Below are 16,180 nucleotides of genomic sequence, written 5' to 3' on the forward strand. Positions count from 1 at the left end.
AACTAGCATGGATTAGCTGTGATTAGCTGTCATTAACCAAAGACTGAAACAAACCAACATAACCAGGGGCCTGTTTCAGAAAGGAGGTTAAGTGAAAACTCTGAGTATGTTAACCCTGAAATGAGGGAAACTCTGGGTTTTCCATTTCAGAAATGGAGGTATGTTAAACCCAGGAAAGCAGGTTAAATCAAGCCTGTTTCTGAAAGAGAGGTAACTTACCAGTTACCATAGTAACTTACTCTGTGAACCTAACCTGGTCGGGAGCAGATTTTCTTCTGTAAACCAAGATTTTATTTCAGTCTCCTCCCGTTTTTTAAAGAGGAAGTGATGTTTAAACCACTCATTCATTGCACACATTTCAGTTACACAGAGAGCATCAAAGGGAATAAAAAGTCCTTTTATGGACGATCCTGTTGATGGAGTCTGCATTAATTTGTAGGGAGTTACATTTACATCGGGAGAGGATTTTGAGGCCCAGAGTGGATTTTTTGTCATATCCCTATGCATTTTTATTTGAGCGGTACCGTTTTTCTTTACAGTCAATAAGATACATTCATAATCTCATCCATCCTTACATTAGAAACTTCAGCCATCGCGGTGTGCTCTTACATCCGAGCAGATGCTTTGCATTGCCTTACGTTTCTTTGCAAATGGTAGTTTTTTGCATTTTTTGACAATTTTTGTGTTGTTTCCTGATAAAATAAAATAGCCTACTATTCTTCCAGTTTCACCTCTGATATTATAACAGTTGGGAATTTGCTCTAAAATAGTTCTTAATTACTAACTACAAATTACATCTTCAAAATTACAAATTACGTCTACTTACTAATTTGGTCTACTTTCATTTGAACATCCAAATGCATCACAGAAGTCCGGCATCATGCATGCATTTGAAGTACAAATGCACTGTACAAAGGTGGCGGTGGTTTTGACACATTTTTAGGACCCAAGGTGACATCTATGTATAGATATCTATGACAGAAACACAACTGCCCAGTTTTCTTCCAAAATTAAATGTGAACTTTGGCTTATCCTGCCAAATGATGCCAAACGTTAGTTTCAATAGTAACAGCAACAGAAATCTTGGGCAATGATAAATTGAAACATGAATATTACAGCTATTCTGCTGGGATTCAGCCTTCCTCTTAAGAATTCACAGGTACACACACAATGTTCATACAGCTGGAAAATAAGAATGTTTAATAAATAAATTACATCTGTTACGACCTTTTTGTACGTGGTCTAGGGCAAGGAATAACATTTTATGGCTGTGGTGTTCTTTTGTGGGTGTGGTAAGCAAAGACAAGAAATAACCATGAAATGGTTTATTGCCAAAAAAAAAAGAAGAGGTAACGGGACAACTCTAACCAAAAATATAAAAAGCTTAAACCAAGAGAAAAAGAGATGGTGGTGATGCCCAGAGCCGGATTAAATAAATGGACTACACTAGGCAGGCTGCATTTTTTGGGCCCCCCTCCATCGATGTTATTTATGAATTGGAATCTGAAACTTACCAAAGTTACTAATAAAAGTTAATTCACATTTTACATAGCCCAGTCTTTAGTTACAAATTGGTTATGTTGTATATTAAACAGTCTATCAGACTATTTTTTGTATTCATTATTTATACGTCATTACACGGGCGCCACAGTGTCTTCTGCCGCATCTTCCACCGCGTCTTCCGCCACATTTCCCGCCACATCTTCCACCGCGTTCACAGCTGTCAGACGGCTGCCCGACAGAAACTTTTGCAAAGCCCCCCGCTGTCTCTTCTTTTGTTCTTCTTCATTTTTTTTTCTTTTTACGTTTTGTCGCACCCGAAAGCATCTTTAAAGTCAGCCTACTACTCAAAACACACCTGCCTGCTATATTTGTTGCCCCGCTCTGACATCTGACCGCCGCTGACGTCTCCTCGGACTTAACTGGCTGGCGCCTCTATATAAATACAGTCTATGGTTTAAATAAACATTGTCACTATTTTTATTTAATTAATAAATAATGAAATAAATTGTAGATAGGACATTTGTACATTTTATTTTATTTTTATTATAATTTATTTTTTTTATACATTTTTTTTTTGTCCCCCTGTCTGGGCCCCATCACGCCAATCGGGCCCTAGGCACGTGCCTAGTTTGCCTTTGCGTTAATCCGGCTCTGGTGACGCCAAAGAAAATAAAGAAAAATAACAAAACCATTACTAACTCTTTAACCCTCTAACCCATCTAATGAAAATAAGCAAGAAACAAAAGTCTCCAGCGCCGAATACTTCCCTACTCTGTCCTACTTAACAAAAACATACAGGGGGTGGCGTACACCTCTTACCTAGTGTGTCTAACATCCAGTTACCTACGTGTGGAGAAGTCGCGCGACATCTTCCCTGTCACTTCCTCTGGTATAACAAAATGAACTAAAAGGAGCAAAAACCCCTTATACAGAGAGAGTAAATGCGACGTAATCAAGTAATCAAGCCGAAGGGTCTCTCCTTTGTCGAATACACCCGGAATAGCGTGGCAACAACAAAAGGCAAAGCGGAAGGGTCTCTCGCCGCTTCTTTTCCTGGCGCTTTTATATCCGCCGGCTGAATTTCATTGCCAGTAGATAGGTCAAGCCGAAGGAGGATTGATCCCCGAGCCAATCAGTAATCCCGGAAGTGTCTAAGAGTGGGAGACGAGAGAGAGACAGAGAGACAGAGAGAGAGAGAGAGAGAGAGAGAGAGAGAGAGAGAACAACAGCCCCCCCCCCCCCCCCCCCCCGGAAAAAAAAAAGGTAACAACATTTGATTTAAAAATGTGTTATTTCAAGGTTTCAAACATGCTTGATTATGGATGAAAACTGAAGACAGCTAGACAGTTTTGTAAAGAAGAGGCATTTTATTTGGACAAATGCATTGAAATTTGCAAATGTGCTGTACTACAATTGCCATCTAGTGGTCACTGTAACGACTAAAAATGTGATTATGCGACAGGTTTATGCCAGCAGATGTTATTTTTTATTTTGGTTTTTTATTTAACATTTATTGTTAGATTTTATTTTGAAATTTTGCTGATAGCGTGACACGTTTAATTTAGCTTGGGTTATGAATGGAATGTATCGTTAGGGTGGAGCTATAAAGGAAACTTTTTTCTCTCTTTGTTTTAAGATAGAACGCATAAGAGGAATAGTGGGAGAATTGAGAAGAACCCAGTGATCACGGTACACCATTTTGACTTTGTTTGGATTCTATCATAGTATGAAATTATTGTATTTTTTCTTGTGATAAATCTTTTCACATTTGTCTTGATGAGACTATATGATTTATGACTTGGTAAGCATCGGTGGAGCATTACTTCTCACTTAAACTGCATATTATTTAGTTCATACATATTATTCTTTTATACAGGTTGATTTACTGAACGATAAACTTGACAATGATAAAGCATTGTACTGGATGTAGAGTTTCCATGCATGTACTATATGCTACTACATTTTATCTTAATTATGTGGGTGAGTATTCTTCTTTCATTGTCTTTCACTGTTTATTTGTTAAAGATCAACACTGAAATGGATGTGTTAACTTTTGAATCTACCAAAGGACTTGGACAATTAATGCGTCATTAATTATAAACTCAGTTATATATAATGATTTGTGTGATCGTCTTTATATTTAAGGAAATTAATACATATTACAATATGTTATTATTATAGTACAATATGTTATTAACATGGAGAAATTGGCTTTGCAGCATTTTTTTTTTTTAATAAATTTTGCTTTGAGGTTTCTCTGTGGATCCTGTACTGAATATTAATAGAAAATATAAAGTGTAAAGAAATGTAATGGTGTACTACACTGCAAAAAAGTTTTTCCTCATTTTTCTTTTCATATTTCTTTTCTTTTTTTCTTCTTTTCTTCTTCAGTTTGTTAGAAGCATTAATTTGACCCACTTTACTTTTTACTTAACTTGAGTTAATGTCAGTAAATACCCACAGTCAGTGCAAGAATATTAATCGAATAGTTTTGTATATCATTTTAATTTTGTTTGTTTCTTTGTATCACACTGATGTAAGGTACTTTCATCAGTTCATAGCACCATAATGTATTCCTTGCATTTTCAGTGGGCATACAGGTGACCTCCACAGGGCCACAGACAATCAAGAAACCTCAGGGAGCAGATATTATTTTGGGCTGTACCTACAATGAGAGCCCATCTGACACTGGGCAGCTGGATGTTGAATGGTCCATTGTTAGTCCAGACATGACTCAGAAAGACAAATTGGTGAGAAATAATGAAAGTCAGTTAATGAGTTTTGTTCAGTCACTACATCTAAAACTTTTATTTAGGTATAATCTGTACATTCTGTGGTGTTTATTTCTTTAAACAACATACAATTCACTTTTGGCTGATGAAAAGAATCAATGTCATGTTACTAACCATGTTAAAGAATAGTGAAAAAAATTATTATTTTTTTATTATAATTATTTATACTAATATATATATATATATATATTATATTGTTATATAATAACAATCTATATTTTTTATTACTACATAAAGCAAACATATATATTGTACATGCACTACTACCCTTTGTTTACTGTCTTTGTCATTTGGATATGCTTTGTGTTGTGAGAAGAATTTTATTATTATTATTATTATTATTATTATTATTATTATTATTATTATTATTAATAATAAATAATTCACTCATGTCTCTGCATGTTCATCAGGTCTTATCTTACTCTGGAGGGAGAGAGTACAAACTTGGTGACACAGGTCTAATGTCTCGACTAAAGTTTGTCGGTGACCCCAGCAAAGGTAATGCTACCATCAGCATATCTTCATTAATCATCGCTGATACAGCCACCTACCAGTGTAAAGTGAAGAAGCCACCTGGTATAGACTCACGGAAGATCACATTAGTGATACTTGGTAAAGAATGAGACATGCATATTGCAAACACTCTGACATTTTTCTCAGTTTCTGTTTTTCCAGTTCTCCTACTCCTCCCTTTCACCACTCCTCCCTTTCACCACACAGACTTACATTACTTTCACTAAAATTGTGTCAGCGCATTGGGTGGAGATTGTGCATCTTGTAACACGTTCTTTAAATTCTGTTATTGTTTTCATAACCTATTCACTTCAGATTAGTTTACTTTTTTATATATTTTATATTATATTTTATATATTTATATATTTTTTATATATATTTTTATATATTTTTATATTTATGTGCACTACTTTGATCATTTTCTCAAAACTATTGTGTTCAGAGCACCCCTCTGTGCCCAGTTGTTGGGTAAAAAATGGTGTGGAGGTAGGAGGTACTGTCTCACTATTGTGTAAATCATCTAAGGGCTCAAATCCTCTAATCTACAAGTGGACAAAAGAGAATGGTGAGGCATTGCCATCCACAGCATCCCAGAGTAAGTCATCTCTCCATGGAATGTTTCCCATTTACTAAGATCATGTTTTTAAGAAAAATATTTAAATTTAAATATTAAAATGTTTATTACTGATTATTTCATATAACTTTGGACTATACTTTGCTTAATTGCATATTGTAACATTGAGAAATATTTTGCCATTAATTGCCATTTTACCTCATTTTAATTAATTTTTTACTTTTATTTATAAAAGACTATTATGTTAATGATTCTTGTATTTTTTTTTTTGAGATCCTCAGACTGGAGAACTGCTGATCTATAACCATTCACAGAGCTACACAGGCAACTATGTGTGTGTGGTTAGCAATGAAGTAGGAATGGAGCAGTGCAAATACACATTGAAAGCATATAATCGTAAGTTTAGGTGGGGTAGTAAATATGTTTCGAATATTGGGTGTGTCAGTGGTTGCGTGAGAAAGAAATGTAATTTGAAGTTAAGCCAAAAACCAATCGTTAAAAAAACATATTGAACCTTATACAATATATTTTTTTTGTCATGATCCGTTTAAAAATACATTTACTGTAAATTAATTTGAATAAATTTGGCTCTTGTCACATGTTTCAAGCCAGCTCTGATGTAAAAAAAAAAACCCATTATTTTACATAGTAAAACTGTTTAAAAATGTTTAAATTTACAGTGCCATGAAAAAGTATTCTGATTTCCTCTAGTTTTGAATATTTATCAAAATACATGGTTTCAGTGCTCATACAAAAAGTATGATTTATTTTTTGAAGGAAAAGGTTAAACGCTTCTGATAACTGGACATCAGACTGGAGGACATTTTAACCCACTCTTCTTTGCAGCATTCCTTTAATTTAGTCACTGTGAAGGGCTTTCTAGCATGAACTGCCTGTTTAAGGTCTTGCTTTAGCATGTTAGGCTGGGTTTGACATTTAGGTCTCTCCAAAATCTAATTTTGTTTCAGGTTGCTTCAGAATGTTGTCTTGCTGTATAACCCAAATTTCCGATCACAGAGTGCAAATGGTTTTCTGTAAACATGGGCCTTTATGTTCTGCTTTGTTACCAGTGGTTTTACAGCTGTACCATGCATACCATTTTAACTAGTCTTTTTCTAAAAGAGGAATTATGAAAACACTGATATTGTAGTCCTTCTAGGCTAAGTCATTTATGCATTATTGGAGAAGATTTGTAGGCCAGTAATTTTCTTTGTGAAGATTCAACACTTTTCGAGGTTTTCCCAATTTGGAGATAATGGCTTTCACTGTGATTTGCTAGGTTACCATATCTTTAGAGATGAAACTATAACCCAGACTAATTAAATAAATTTATTTCTCTTTTGAAATCTTTTGACTGCAGCATAGTGAACTGCTTGTTGAGACCTTTCAGCCTATTCATAACGTAGGAAAGTTTGTTTAGTTTCACCCAAGCCAGCAGTAATCAAGCCTGCTTGTGTCTATTCTAACTATAGACAATTGTGAATTCAATATGGTTAATTGCTTGATTGAGTAAATTAGTAATTCATACAATAATTTTGAAAATTATTGTGTTTACTCAGGTTGTCTTTGTTAGAAATCAGGAATGGGTAAATGCTTTTTTTGGCACTGTAATTGAAATATAATACTTGTATCTTCCATAGCAACCAGTCCGGCAGGAATAATTGCAGGGGCTGTGATAGGTGCATTACTGCTTTTGCTTCTCCTCCTTTTGTTAATCTGGCTTCTAGTATGCTGCTACCAGAAGCGTCGCTATGAAAAGGAAACTGCAAATGAGATCAAGTGAGACATGAGATATTTCTTCTTCAAATGACATACACTATATTATTTTATAGTATACTATTTATCTATTTTTATCTATCTATCTATCCAAGTCCTATCCATACTTAAATATCCCCAGAATGTATTGGGATAGTTTGCTTGTTCTGTTTCATTGCTTTTTTTGTTGCTAAGGTGTCCCACTACTGTCCCAGTAACAGCACAATCTTGATAGGGACTTGAAAGTGAGCTGCTTCTGATGACTAACAAGGATGAAGACACTTGTAGATTCCATGTAGAAATCATTTGCCCTGCCCTGTTCAGTTGAGACCAGAGGTTTTCAGTGGGGTTCAAAACAGAGATGGTGGTCTTTGCATAATATTGTTTCTGCAATGTTAAGATTAAGACCAAGTCCAAGTTTGGTATAAAATATCAGTACTTAATGGAATTCATGATGCTACCAATCTTCTTCTGGACAGACCACCATATGTGTGCATCCTTATATTCAGTCTCAAACATATCAATGATCACAATGCAGAGTTCTACTTTTCAACATGTCTCTGTCTTGTTTAGGTGTTGCATGTTTTATAAATTATGCTGAGGAGGTGTTTTCTTTCATAAAACTCAAAAATATTTTGAGGTGTTCATCTAATAACCGGTTTGAACTCTAAGAATCCAAACTGCTTAATAACTGTAGCTTTGATCACTGTGTTCTGCTTTGCCTCCTGGATACACAAAATAGAACTACTCAAGACCCAATGCAATTTGAGTAAAAGGAAAATAAATTGAAAAATACTTTAGTAACCTTGAAACAAAGTAAGTGCACCACATTAGTCTATCTGTTAAGCACTGAAAATATGGGATAGAACATCAAATCAAAAGCACAACTATTTTTGTCACAATTTAATGGCAGCAGAAAATAAATCCAGTTATTTAGCTTGTTGCTCACTCACTATCAGTAACCACTTCCTCCTGGTTATCACCTAAAATAACGAATAGTCTTTCTGATTTTGCAATTAATCATAAGTAACTCTTTGCAGGGAGGATGCTGCAGCACCAGAGAGTCAACCTGGAAGCAGGTACTCAAGTTTCCGCTCCATGTTGGGTTACCACCCCCATCAAGGAATCACCTACAGCTCAGTTAGAAACAGTCCAAAAAGGGCTGATTCAGACTACAGAAGCTTCACTGCCAACCAAGTACCTTCACAAGGGCCACTAAGATACAACAGCAGATATGGTTATCCTGTATAAACACAGACACCTTGCTAAGAACAGACCAATATACAGAACATAAATTGACACTTGGATTAAATACTGTACTTTGTGGATATCCATGTGATTGCTGTGTATGTTTACTGTCTTTTTGAAGTTATGTTTGACCATGATGTATTTTCTAAGTCATATATTATAAATACAAAAATAGCAAAGCATAATGCTTTTAATTGTCTTACAAAAAATCATTGATAATAAAATTAATCAGAAAAGCATTATAGTAATGTAATTATGGAATATAATTTTCCTTTGATATATTTAAATATAGTAGACGGCTTTTTTCCAGAGTCAACATTGTTCCAATGTTTTAAGCACTGTTGGCTTAAAACTGTTGAGTATTTGTAAAATCAAAAGCTGGTTTGTGTTATATGTGAGACCAAATATGGGGCTCAGATCTGGACTCTCTACAGACAAAACCCTGAACCTGATGTACCTGTTCTCAAGCTATTTCTTGGTGGATCACATCACAAAAAAAAATAAAAAATCATCTCAAGAGATATTTTGGGATTTTTTGTACATCTGATTATCAAATGTGAATAATCTTCAATTGAATTTAATGCATCTTATGTTTTTTTTGGTATACACACTAAAAATGTAAGGGGTTTAATAGAAACTCGTGATTAAAAATCTTGTACAAGCTTTACATTTTTGGCACAGCATATAAGACAGTATATGTTTTAACTATGAAATTCTTTTTTAATTCTTTTTTTTTAAAGTTAAAGTTTAGCTTGAATTATGTAGGTTATATAAGAAGTTGATTCAATTCAATTTATTTGTATAGCACTTTTAACAATTCACTTTACAGAACTATAGAAACAGGAAAAAATATATACGAGTTGTTCTCTGAGATGGGTGCCTTTTGGGTCATACCTTTTTTTTTTAAAATATACTGTAGCGATTTTGGCTCGCGAAGCAAGGTAAATATTTATAAGCAACTATAACGTGTTATAGTGACTTCCAAATATTTTAACCTAAGTTGAAATTAACGGTACTGGAATTAACGTTACGCCTATTTGGTCTGTTCGTCCGCCGAACAGGCCGTGTAACCTTTATTAATTCTATGAAGGCGGTATCTTCCCGGCCAAGAAAGATTCGCTCTCCTTTTACTGTATACCGTAATTTAAATTAAATTAACTTAATAGAGCATGTAGTTCAGACCAGATATTGCAGGTACCTTAATTTGTGAGCGAGACTCAGAGACAAATCACCTGTGGCTCAAAATTATGACATTTAATGAATGAGACAAACACAACATAAAACTAACTACACAAACAAACAAAAGAAATAGGGAAAACGGAAATGAAAATAAAATAAAACAAAAGAAATTAAAATTGGGGAAAGGGAGGAAGAGACTGTTAAGAAGAAATTAGAGAAAGGAAGGAAAGGAATGGCAAGCTTAGACTTCAAAATTAAATCACACCCTAACTGGGAAATCGTCACAGAAAATTAAATTCACCTTAAGATTCAATGAAAGATTCCTACTTAAAATTACGCATCTAAATTGGTTGGTAGAGGAAACGGTTACTTGCATTGGCTTACTGCACAAGAGTCCGGATGCAACAGAGAAATCTCTGAAAAGTCAGTTAGGGTGGGGTCAGACGTTCTTCCAAGTTCTCCTGAAGATCAGAGCAGTTGTCGTTCTTGGAAGTGAAGCTTGCTGGAACTTCGTTGAAGGAAGATGGAGTCGTCTTGAAGCTGTTCCGAAAGTCTGACCACGGATTAGTGGTGTTTCTGACAATTTAAAGGTCGCGAACTCCACCCATCTTTGGGAAGATGACCAATACTTCGGTCAGGATTTTGAAGGGAAAATCTCCCTTTGTTTCAGGTGTCTGTGGGCGTGGTTTAGCTATCAAACTTTTAGATGACTTTAAAGTTTGATCCAGGGTGTATTAAGATGGTATGGCGCCTTTCGTGCTCAAATAAAATACACCAGTGCTTGAAAAATGAGTAACCGATAATTTTGTGGTCATTTGGATACTATACATGAAGGGTAATGACGGCATGAAGGCAGCGGTACATTACATACATAGATCATTAATCAAGGCAAAGATAAAGGCAAAGAAACAAAAATTAAACATAAACAAGATGCACTTTCATTAGGGAAGTAAAAAGAAAACGATAGCTTCGTATACATTCTGACATCAGACCTTAAAGGGGCATACGGCATTAGAACAGGTATACATTAACATGCCATGATCAGTAAGATATGATGATAGAGTATAACGGATTTTAAAATACAATGTTGTTTTCTGACACATGAATAAAATACACCCTTGTCAGGAAATTAAGGAGCAAATAATTTTAAGTCAGGCAAGCCTTAAAAGAAGAAACACATTACAAAAAGGGTTATAAGAATGAGAACCTTAGAGTACCTTATCTTGGGTTTTATTAGTAAACGGAATGTCTCATTGTGTTGTGTGTGTGTGTGTGTGTGTGTGTGTGTGTGTGTGTGTGTGTGTGTGTGTGTGTGTGTGTGTGTGTGTGTGTGTGTGTGTTCTTAATTGAGGAGTAGATGTTGAAATTTAGGGTGCCTGGGACAGGAAATCTAAAATGACTGGTACACGACACTACAATACCTTAAATAGTTATATTTCTGATCATTTCATGTGATAGTGGATTAGTCAAACCTTTAAGAAAATACATTTTCCCACCTCAGGCATGATATTCTAATCAATATTGAGTGTTTTTTCTTACTGAAAAGCTATTCTTACTGTTTTGGAGTTCAACCCCGTCACAGACCACTTGGATTCTGTTTAAATATGATTTTAAAAGATTTTCAAGTAAATTCTTGTAGAAACTTTTCAATGAAATGTCCCTTGTTTGATATCATTTATTGCATGTAGAATTTTATTTTTAAGTACTCACCATTTGAATACCAAATCAGGTCATGAAAACTTTAACATTGGTCTTCATATCTTATCACAAAATATGCATTAACATTAGAATTTAATCAGGCTTTCATATTTTTTCAGATTGTCCTGTAAATTCTGCACAAAGCAAAACAAACATTGAACTAATTTGGCTTCTTATCATGAAAATATTAATAAAAACTATTAAATAACAGGGTTGAACTCAGCATAACAGGGTTGAAAATGATAACAGGGTTGAAGTGATGATCATTATTTCAATATAGCATGGATTTCTTACCTGGAAAATTAATATCACATTCAGTAAAATTGTATTTTATTAAAGTTGGCAAAAACAAACAAACATTTTAGTAAGTATTTAACATTAATTCAAAAGCATTAAGCATTAATTAATCACAAACATCAATCGATCTTTCCATTTGGCCCTTATAAAAACAACATAGGCTATGGAAAACTACCTTGCTGGGATCTCATTTTGATTAAAACTTGTTTTTAGTGCTTCACATTGAACTTTGAAAACAGGACTGTAAGATGTCCATCAATTCATTCTTTATTCAGAAAGCCTGGCCCAAATATATTTTTGAATTTCCATGTGCCTTGTTGTCACTGGCTTAGGAGGTGGGATGAGCTCAAACACATCATCAAAAACATACCAAAGCACATCCACACGAGCAGGCCAAAAGAACCCGTTTGACCGGACATGGTGCATGCATTTTACTTGCACATGCAATTCATCCATCGCAAGTATTATTCCTTGGAACAAATCTTTATCATATGTGAGCACACACCACTGCCCTAGCACCTGTGGGTCTTCCCAATGGATTCGTGTCTGCCTCTGTGACACAGAATCTGGCACCTTCTTAACAAAGCTGAAATGTTTTGTGTTCCAACACTCAAATTGTAACTGCTTTTGGGTCGAACACATACTGTACAGCTGACATCATGAGACAGTATCCCTCCTGGAGCAAGAGTTACCACCTGATGTATCCGCATGGTTGCTGGGACTGCTGGTAGGTTTGATGGCATCCTCTCAAGTGTCTGCTCAACAGTATCATCACTGACAAAGAACAACTTGATCGATGTGTTAGTCTCCAAAAGGGCCTTGAAGGGCTCAGGTGCATCTTGGATGTCCCGGCCATGGCTTATTAGCATGTCAGCAGTCCTCTTCAAGGCTGCTCCAACACCATCTGGTGCTCCTTTGCCATGGCTGGCCCCCCCAAAAAAATGTCCCTGCCTTAATGCCTCTTTTCGCCAGCTCAGTGCTAAAAAGGAAAAAATTGCCCTTCTGCTTGTACTGGGTACAAGGCCCATCACTAAAGAAGTGCATCACAGAAACCTCTGGGTGTGTTGACTGCACATAATCCAATACAGGGTTCAGACGCTCCGAAATACAGTAGCTGCTGACCTTTTTTGTGCTTTGATGGAGATATTGTGCTAAAGCAGGTCGATTCTTTGCTACCACCTACACAAAGAATCCGTGTATGTAGTGTTGCCTGTTGATGAGATGATCCAAAGTGCACTGCTTGGATTTCAGAACTGTACTTGCAGGTGAAGTTCTCCGAAAAATCTATGTGAATTAGACATTCATCAGTAGCCATGCTCTTTCTCAGCTCACGGCATACTGTTGCCTAATATTGAATGAATGCTTCTTGAACTTGCTTAGGTGTGTGTGGAACTGCTCAGCCAGTTGCTCCTGGGTTCCCTCAACAATTTGTTTAAACATCTCCACATCTTTCGCTTATGTCGTTTAGCTCTGTCACCCAGATCGCTTATTTATTTTTTTCTTTTTCCCTGCCTCTGTGTCTCTTTTCCACCTTTCACGCTCACTCCTGAGATATGTTTCCCTTATCTCTGTGTCTGCATCTCTTCTTGCTCTGTACTGTCTCTGCCTTTCTGCTGCTGTTTTTGCTATTGGGATGTCTGAAATATTGAACATAAAATACCATAATCGATTATTTCTAATAGTTCACATCACAATACAACAAGTCTACAATTGAGTTATCTAACATTCAACCCTGTTATAATAAAAAATGTGACAGGGTAAAGTTTTTGGATAACAGTAGCTGTAACTCCATCACATGGCATTTAGGACATCATACAAGTTTAATGTTTTGCAAAACTATTATTTAATTCTTCTTAAACCGTTGTTTACTATCATTTAGTCATACAACAGAGTTGAAATATTGAGCCTGACAATCTTAATCTGACAGTGAAAAACATGAAATATAGGTAAGAAAAGATACTGACACTTGCCTTTCTTTGCAGCATGTTCTTCAAGAGATTTGTGTGATGTCACTTCCTAGATGTGATGCCACAGGGCTTGATCCATTATTTTTATAGGGGGGTAGTATGGCGTGATGGGGTTGAAAACAAACTAGAGGACGTGTATAAATATTGCAATTTCATATATAATTAATGCATTTATATATATATATATATATATATATATATATATATATATATATATATATATATATATATATATATGTGTGTGTGTGTGTGTGTGTGTGTGTGTGTGTGTGTGTGTGTGTGTGTGTGTATTTTAGTTAAAGTAGACCAACATATGATTACATTAGCAGCAACATTTTGGTATCAATTACAGTTTTTATTTGTTTGATATTCAATGAAAATGTAATGATGGTTAGTGAAGACATGCAAACATGCTTGTTGTCTACTACTTTGGCAACCCATTACCTTTAAATTAAAATAAAATAAGCAATTGTGTTGCATTATAATGCAAAGGCACCTGGTTCTATTAATTGACAGCGTTAAAATGCATTTTGTGATTTTCTTCAATTGAAAATCTTTGAAGTAAGTTTGGAGGATTTATTTTTAATTTAAAATTTAAATTATATATATATATATATAAAGTTAAAAAATTAAAATTAAAATACTATAAAAATTATACTATACTATACTATAAAATTAAAATTAAAATACTATAAATCTCTAACGTCTATCCTTAGAAAAATGTTAGGTATGATTGTAATCATGTGATGGACAATGTACATTATGCAGACAGGGACTCCTGTGACAGAGACTAGCTTAAATAAAGGGAGAGCCAGAAGGTGACCCAGACATGAGGGCTTCCTGGATCGTAAAAGTGTATCACCACTCCACAATCTGCAAAGCTGGCATCCCAGTTCAACAAATACTCTGTGCTCATGAACCCTCTGGATCTGATCCTTTACATAAGAAAAGCTATAAAAAGCTAAACTAAACAAATGTGTTTTCAGCCTGGACTTAAACACTGAGACTGTGTCCGAGTTCCAAACACTAATTGGAAGGCTGTTCCATAACTGTGGGGCTTCAAAAAAAAGCTCTGCCCCCTGCTGTACCCTTTTATACTTGAGCTGCCATCAAATAGCCTGCACCTTTTGATTTACAGTATGTAGGAGTGACAGATCAAAAAACCCAAAAGATTGCTCAGGCACTGTGGTGTGAGACCATTAAGTGATTTATAGATGAGTAATAGTATTTTTTTTATAATCAATGCGAAATTTGACTTTGAGTCAATGCAATGTGGATAAGATAGGAGTGATTTGTTCATATATCAAGCATCGCGTTAGTTCAGCCAGGCCACGCAGTAAGCTGCATCAGCTGCTAATCAGCTGTCCACAAGGCGCACCAATCCAGCACAACTTCCGTAATTTCCCTCCTTTAAATCCTCGCCTTCGAGCGCACCTACGCATCGCCGCTGCTGCGATGCAACACTCTCCTCTGTCCCCGACTCCTCCAGCCAGAACCTGTCGCCAGCGCCGATTAAATTCTTCACGTAAAAAAATTCGCACCTCGCGCAATTTCGGTTCTGATTCTGAGCTGTAATGGGGGGTCTATTCATTCCCCAGCGCTGTCTCCCCGCCCCGTCCATGCATGCGCACGGACAGGCGCGTGGGAAAATTCTCCCAGAACAGAACCATTCCGCCAACACTAACTGTATGCTCGCTAACCTTCATTTACGAAGTGGTCCTGACTGAACTTCTAGTTCTACTTAAGACTCTAGCTGCTGCGTTCTGGATTAACTGGAGCTTTTTTATGCTCCTACTGGAATATCCAGACAGTAAAGCATTACACTAATCCAAACTAGAGGAACCTGCATGAACTAGTGTTTCTGAATCATGTAATGACATCATATTTCTTTTCTTATAAATATTTCTGAGATGAAAGAAGGTTACCCTTGTGATAAATAATATGTGAGCGTCAAATGAGAGACCGGTGTCAATAATCGCACCAAGGTCTTTTACTGCTGCACATGATAAATTAGAAAGACCATCCAGAGTTACTCTGTAATCAGAAAGCTTACTTCTGGCTGCCTGTGATCCTAGAAATGCCCTTCTAGAAAAAGCCCTTTTTGTCAGAGTAAAACAGAAGGAAGTTAGTAAGCATCCACTGTCTGATGTCCTTCACACAATCTTCAATCTTATTAAGCTGGTGACTCATATCTGACTGAAACATATAGCTGTGTGTCATCAGCATAACAGTGGAATCTAATACCATGTTTATGAATAATTGCACCAAGGAGTAGCATATATAGTGAGAAAAGCAATGGGTCTAAAACATAACCTTGTGGAACACTGAACATTACCTTAAGTATGTTTAGATTAGTCACCATTAAGATCGTGATCAGTCAAATAAGACCTGAGCCAGGAGAGGGCTGTCTCTTTAACACCAACAACATGTTTTAGCCTATTGTGTAAAATAGCATTGCGAATGGTATCAAAAACTACACTACGATCAAGCAACATCAGGAAAGAGACACAACCTTGATCATAGACAGTTACAGAGACAGAGACAGGCCTGTCACTGATCAATTAGGTCATAAATGCTACGAATGGATGTAGAATAGTGTGTGATTTTTGGCAATGTTTTTGTTCCTAGTTAATTTTGCTGCAGTATTAAATAAA

General features: G+C 35.9%; 1 protein-coding gene across 4 annotated transcripts; it reads left to right on the forward strand.

Annotated features, from left to right (window-relative positions):
* The first annotated feature begins 2,990 nt into the window (after positions 1 to 2,990).
* On the forward strand, positions 2,991 to 8,906 carry vsig8b (V-set and immunoglobulin domain containing 8b). Of its 4 annotated transcripts, none has more exons than XM_027171045.2 (8): positions 2,991 to 3,192; positions 3,380 to 3,483; positions 4,093 to 4,253; positions 4,706 to 4,907; positions 5,251 to 5,403; positions 5,656 to 5,778; positions 7,110 to 7,161; positions 8,178 to 8,906. In XM_027171045.2, exons 2-8 carry the CDS (start codon positions 3,408 to 3,410, stop codon positions 8,386 to 8,388), a joined length of 978 nt encoding a protein of 325 aa, XP_027026846.1. In that variant the 5' UTR covers positions 2,991 to 3,192; positions 3,380 to 3,407; the 3' UTR covers positions 8,389 to 8,906. The 4 variants fall into 4 exon arrangements, with proteins under 4 accessions (XP_027026846.1, XP_027026847.1, XP_027026844.1 ...); XM_027171043.2 differs by having other exon boundaries at positions 3,001 to 3,192; positions 7,023 to 7,161; XM_027171044.2 differs by having other exon boundaries at positions 3,150 to 3,304; positions 7,023 to 7,161.
* Positions 8,907 to 16,180: the final 7,274 nt, after the last annotated feature.

The sequence above is a fragment of the Tachysurus fulvidraco genome, chromosome 14 (genome assembly GCF_022655615.1).
Source record: "Tachysurus fulvidraco isolate hzauxx_2018 chromosome 14, HZAU_PFXX_2.0, whole genome shotgun sequence".
NCBI lineage: Eukaryota > Metazoa > Chordata > Actinopteri > Siluriformes > Bagridae > Tachysurus > Tachysurus fulvidraco.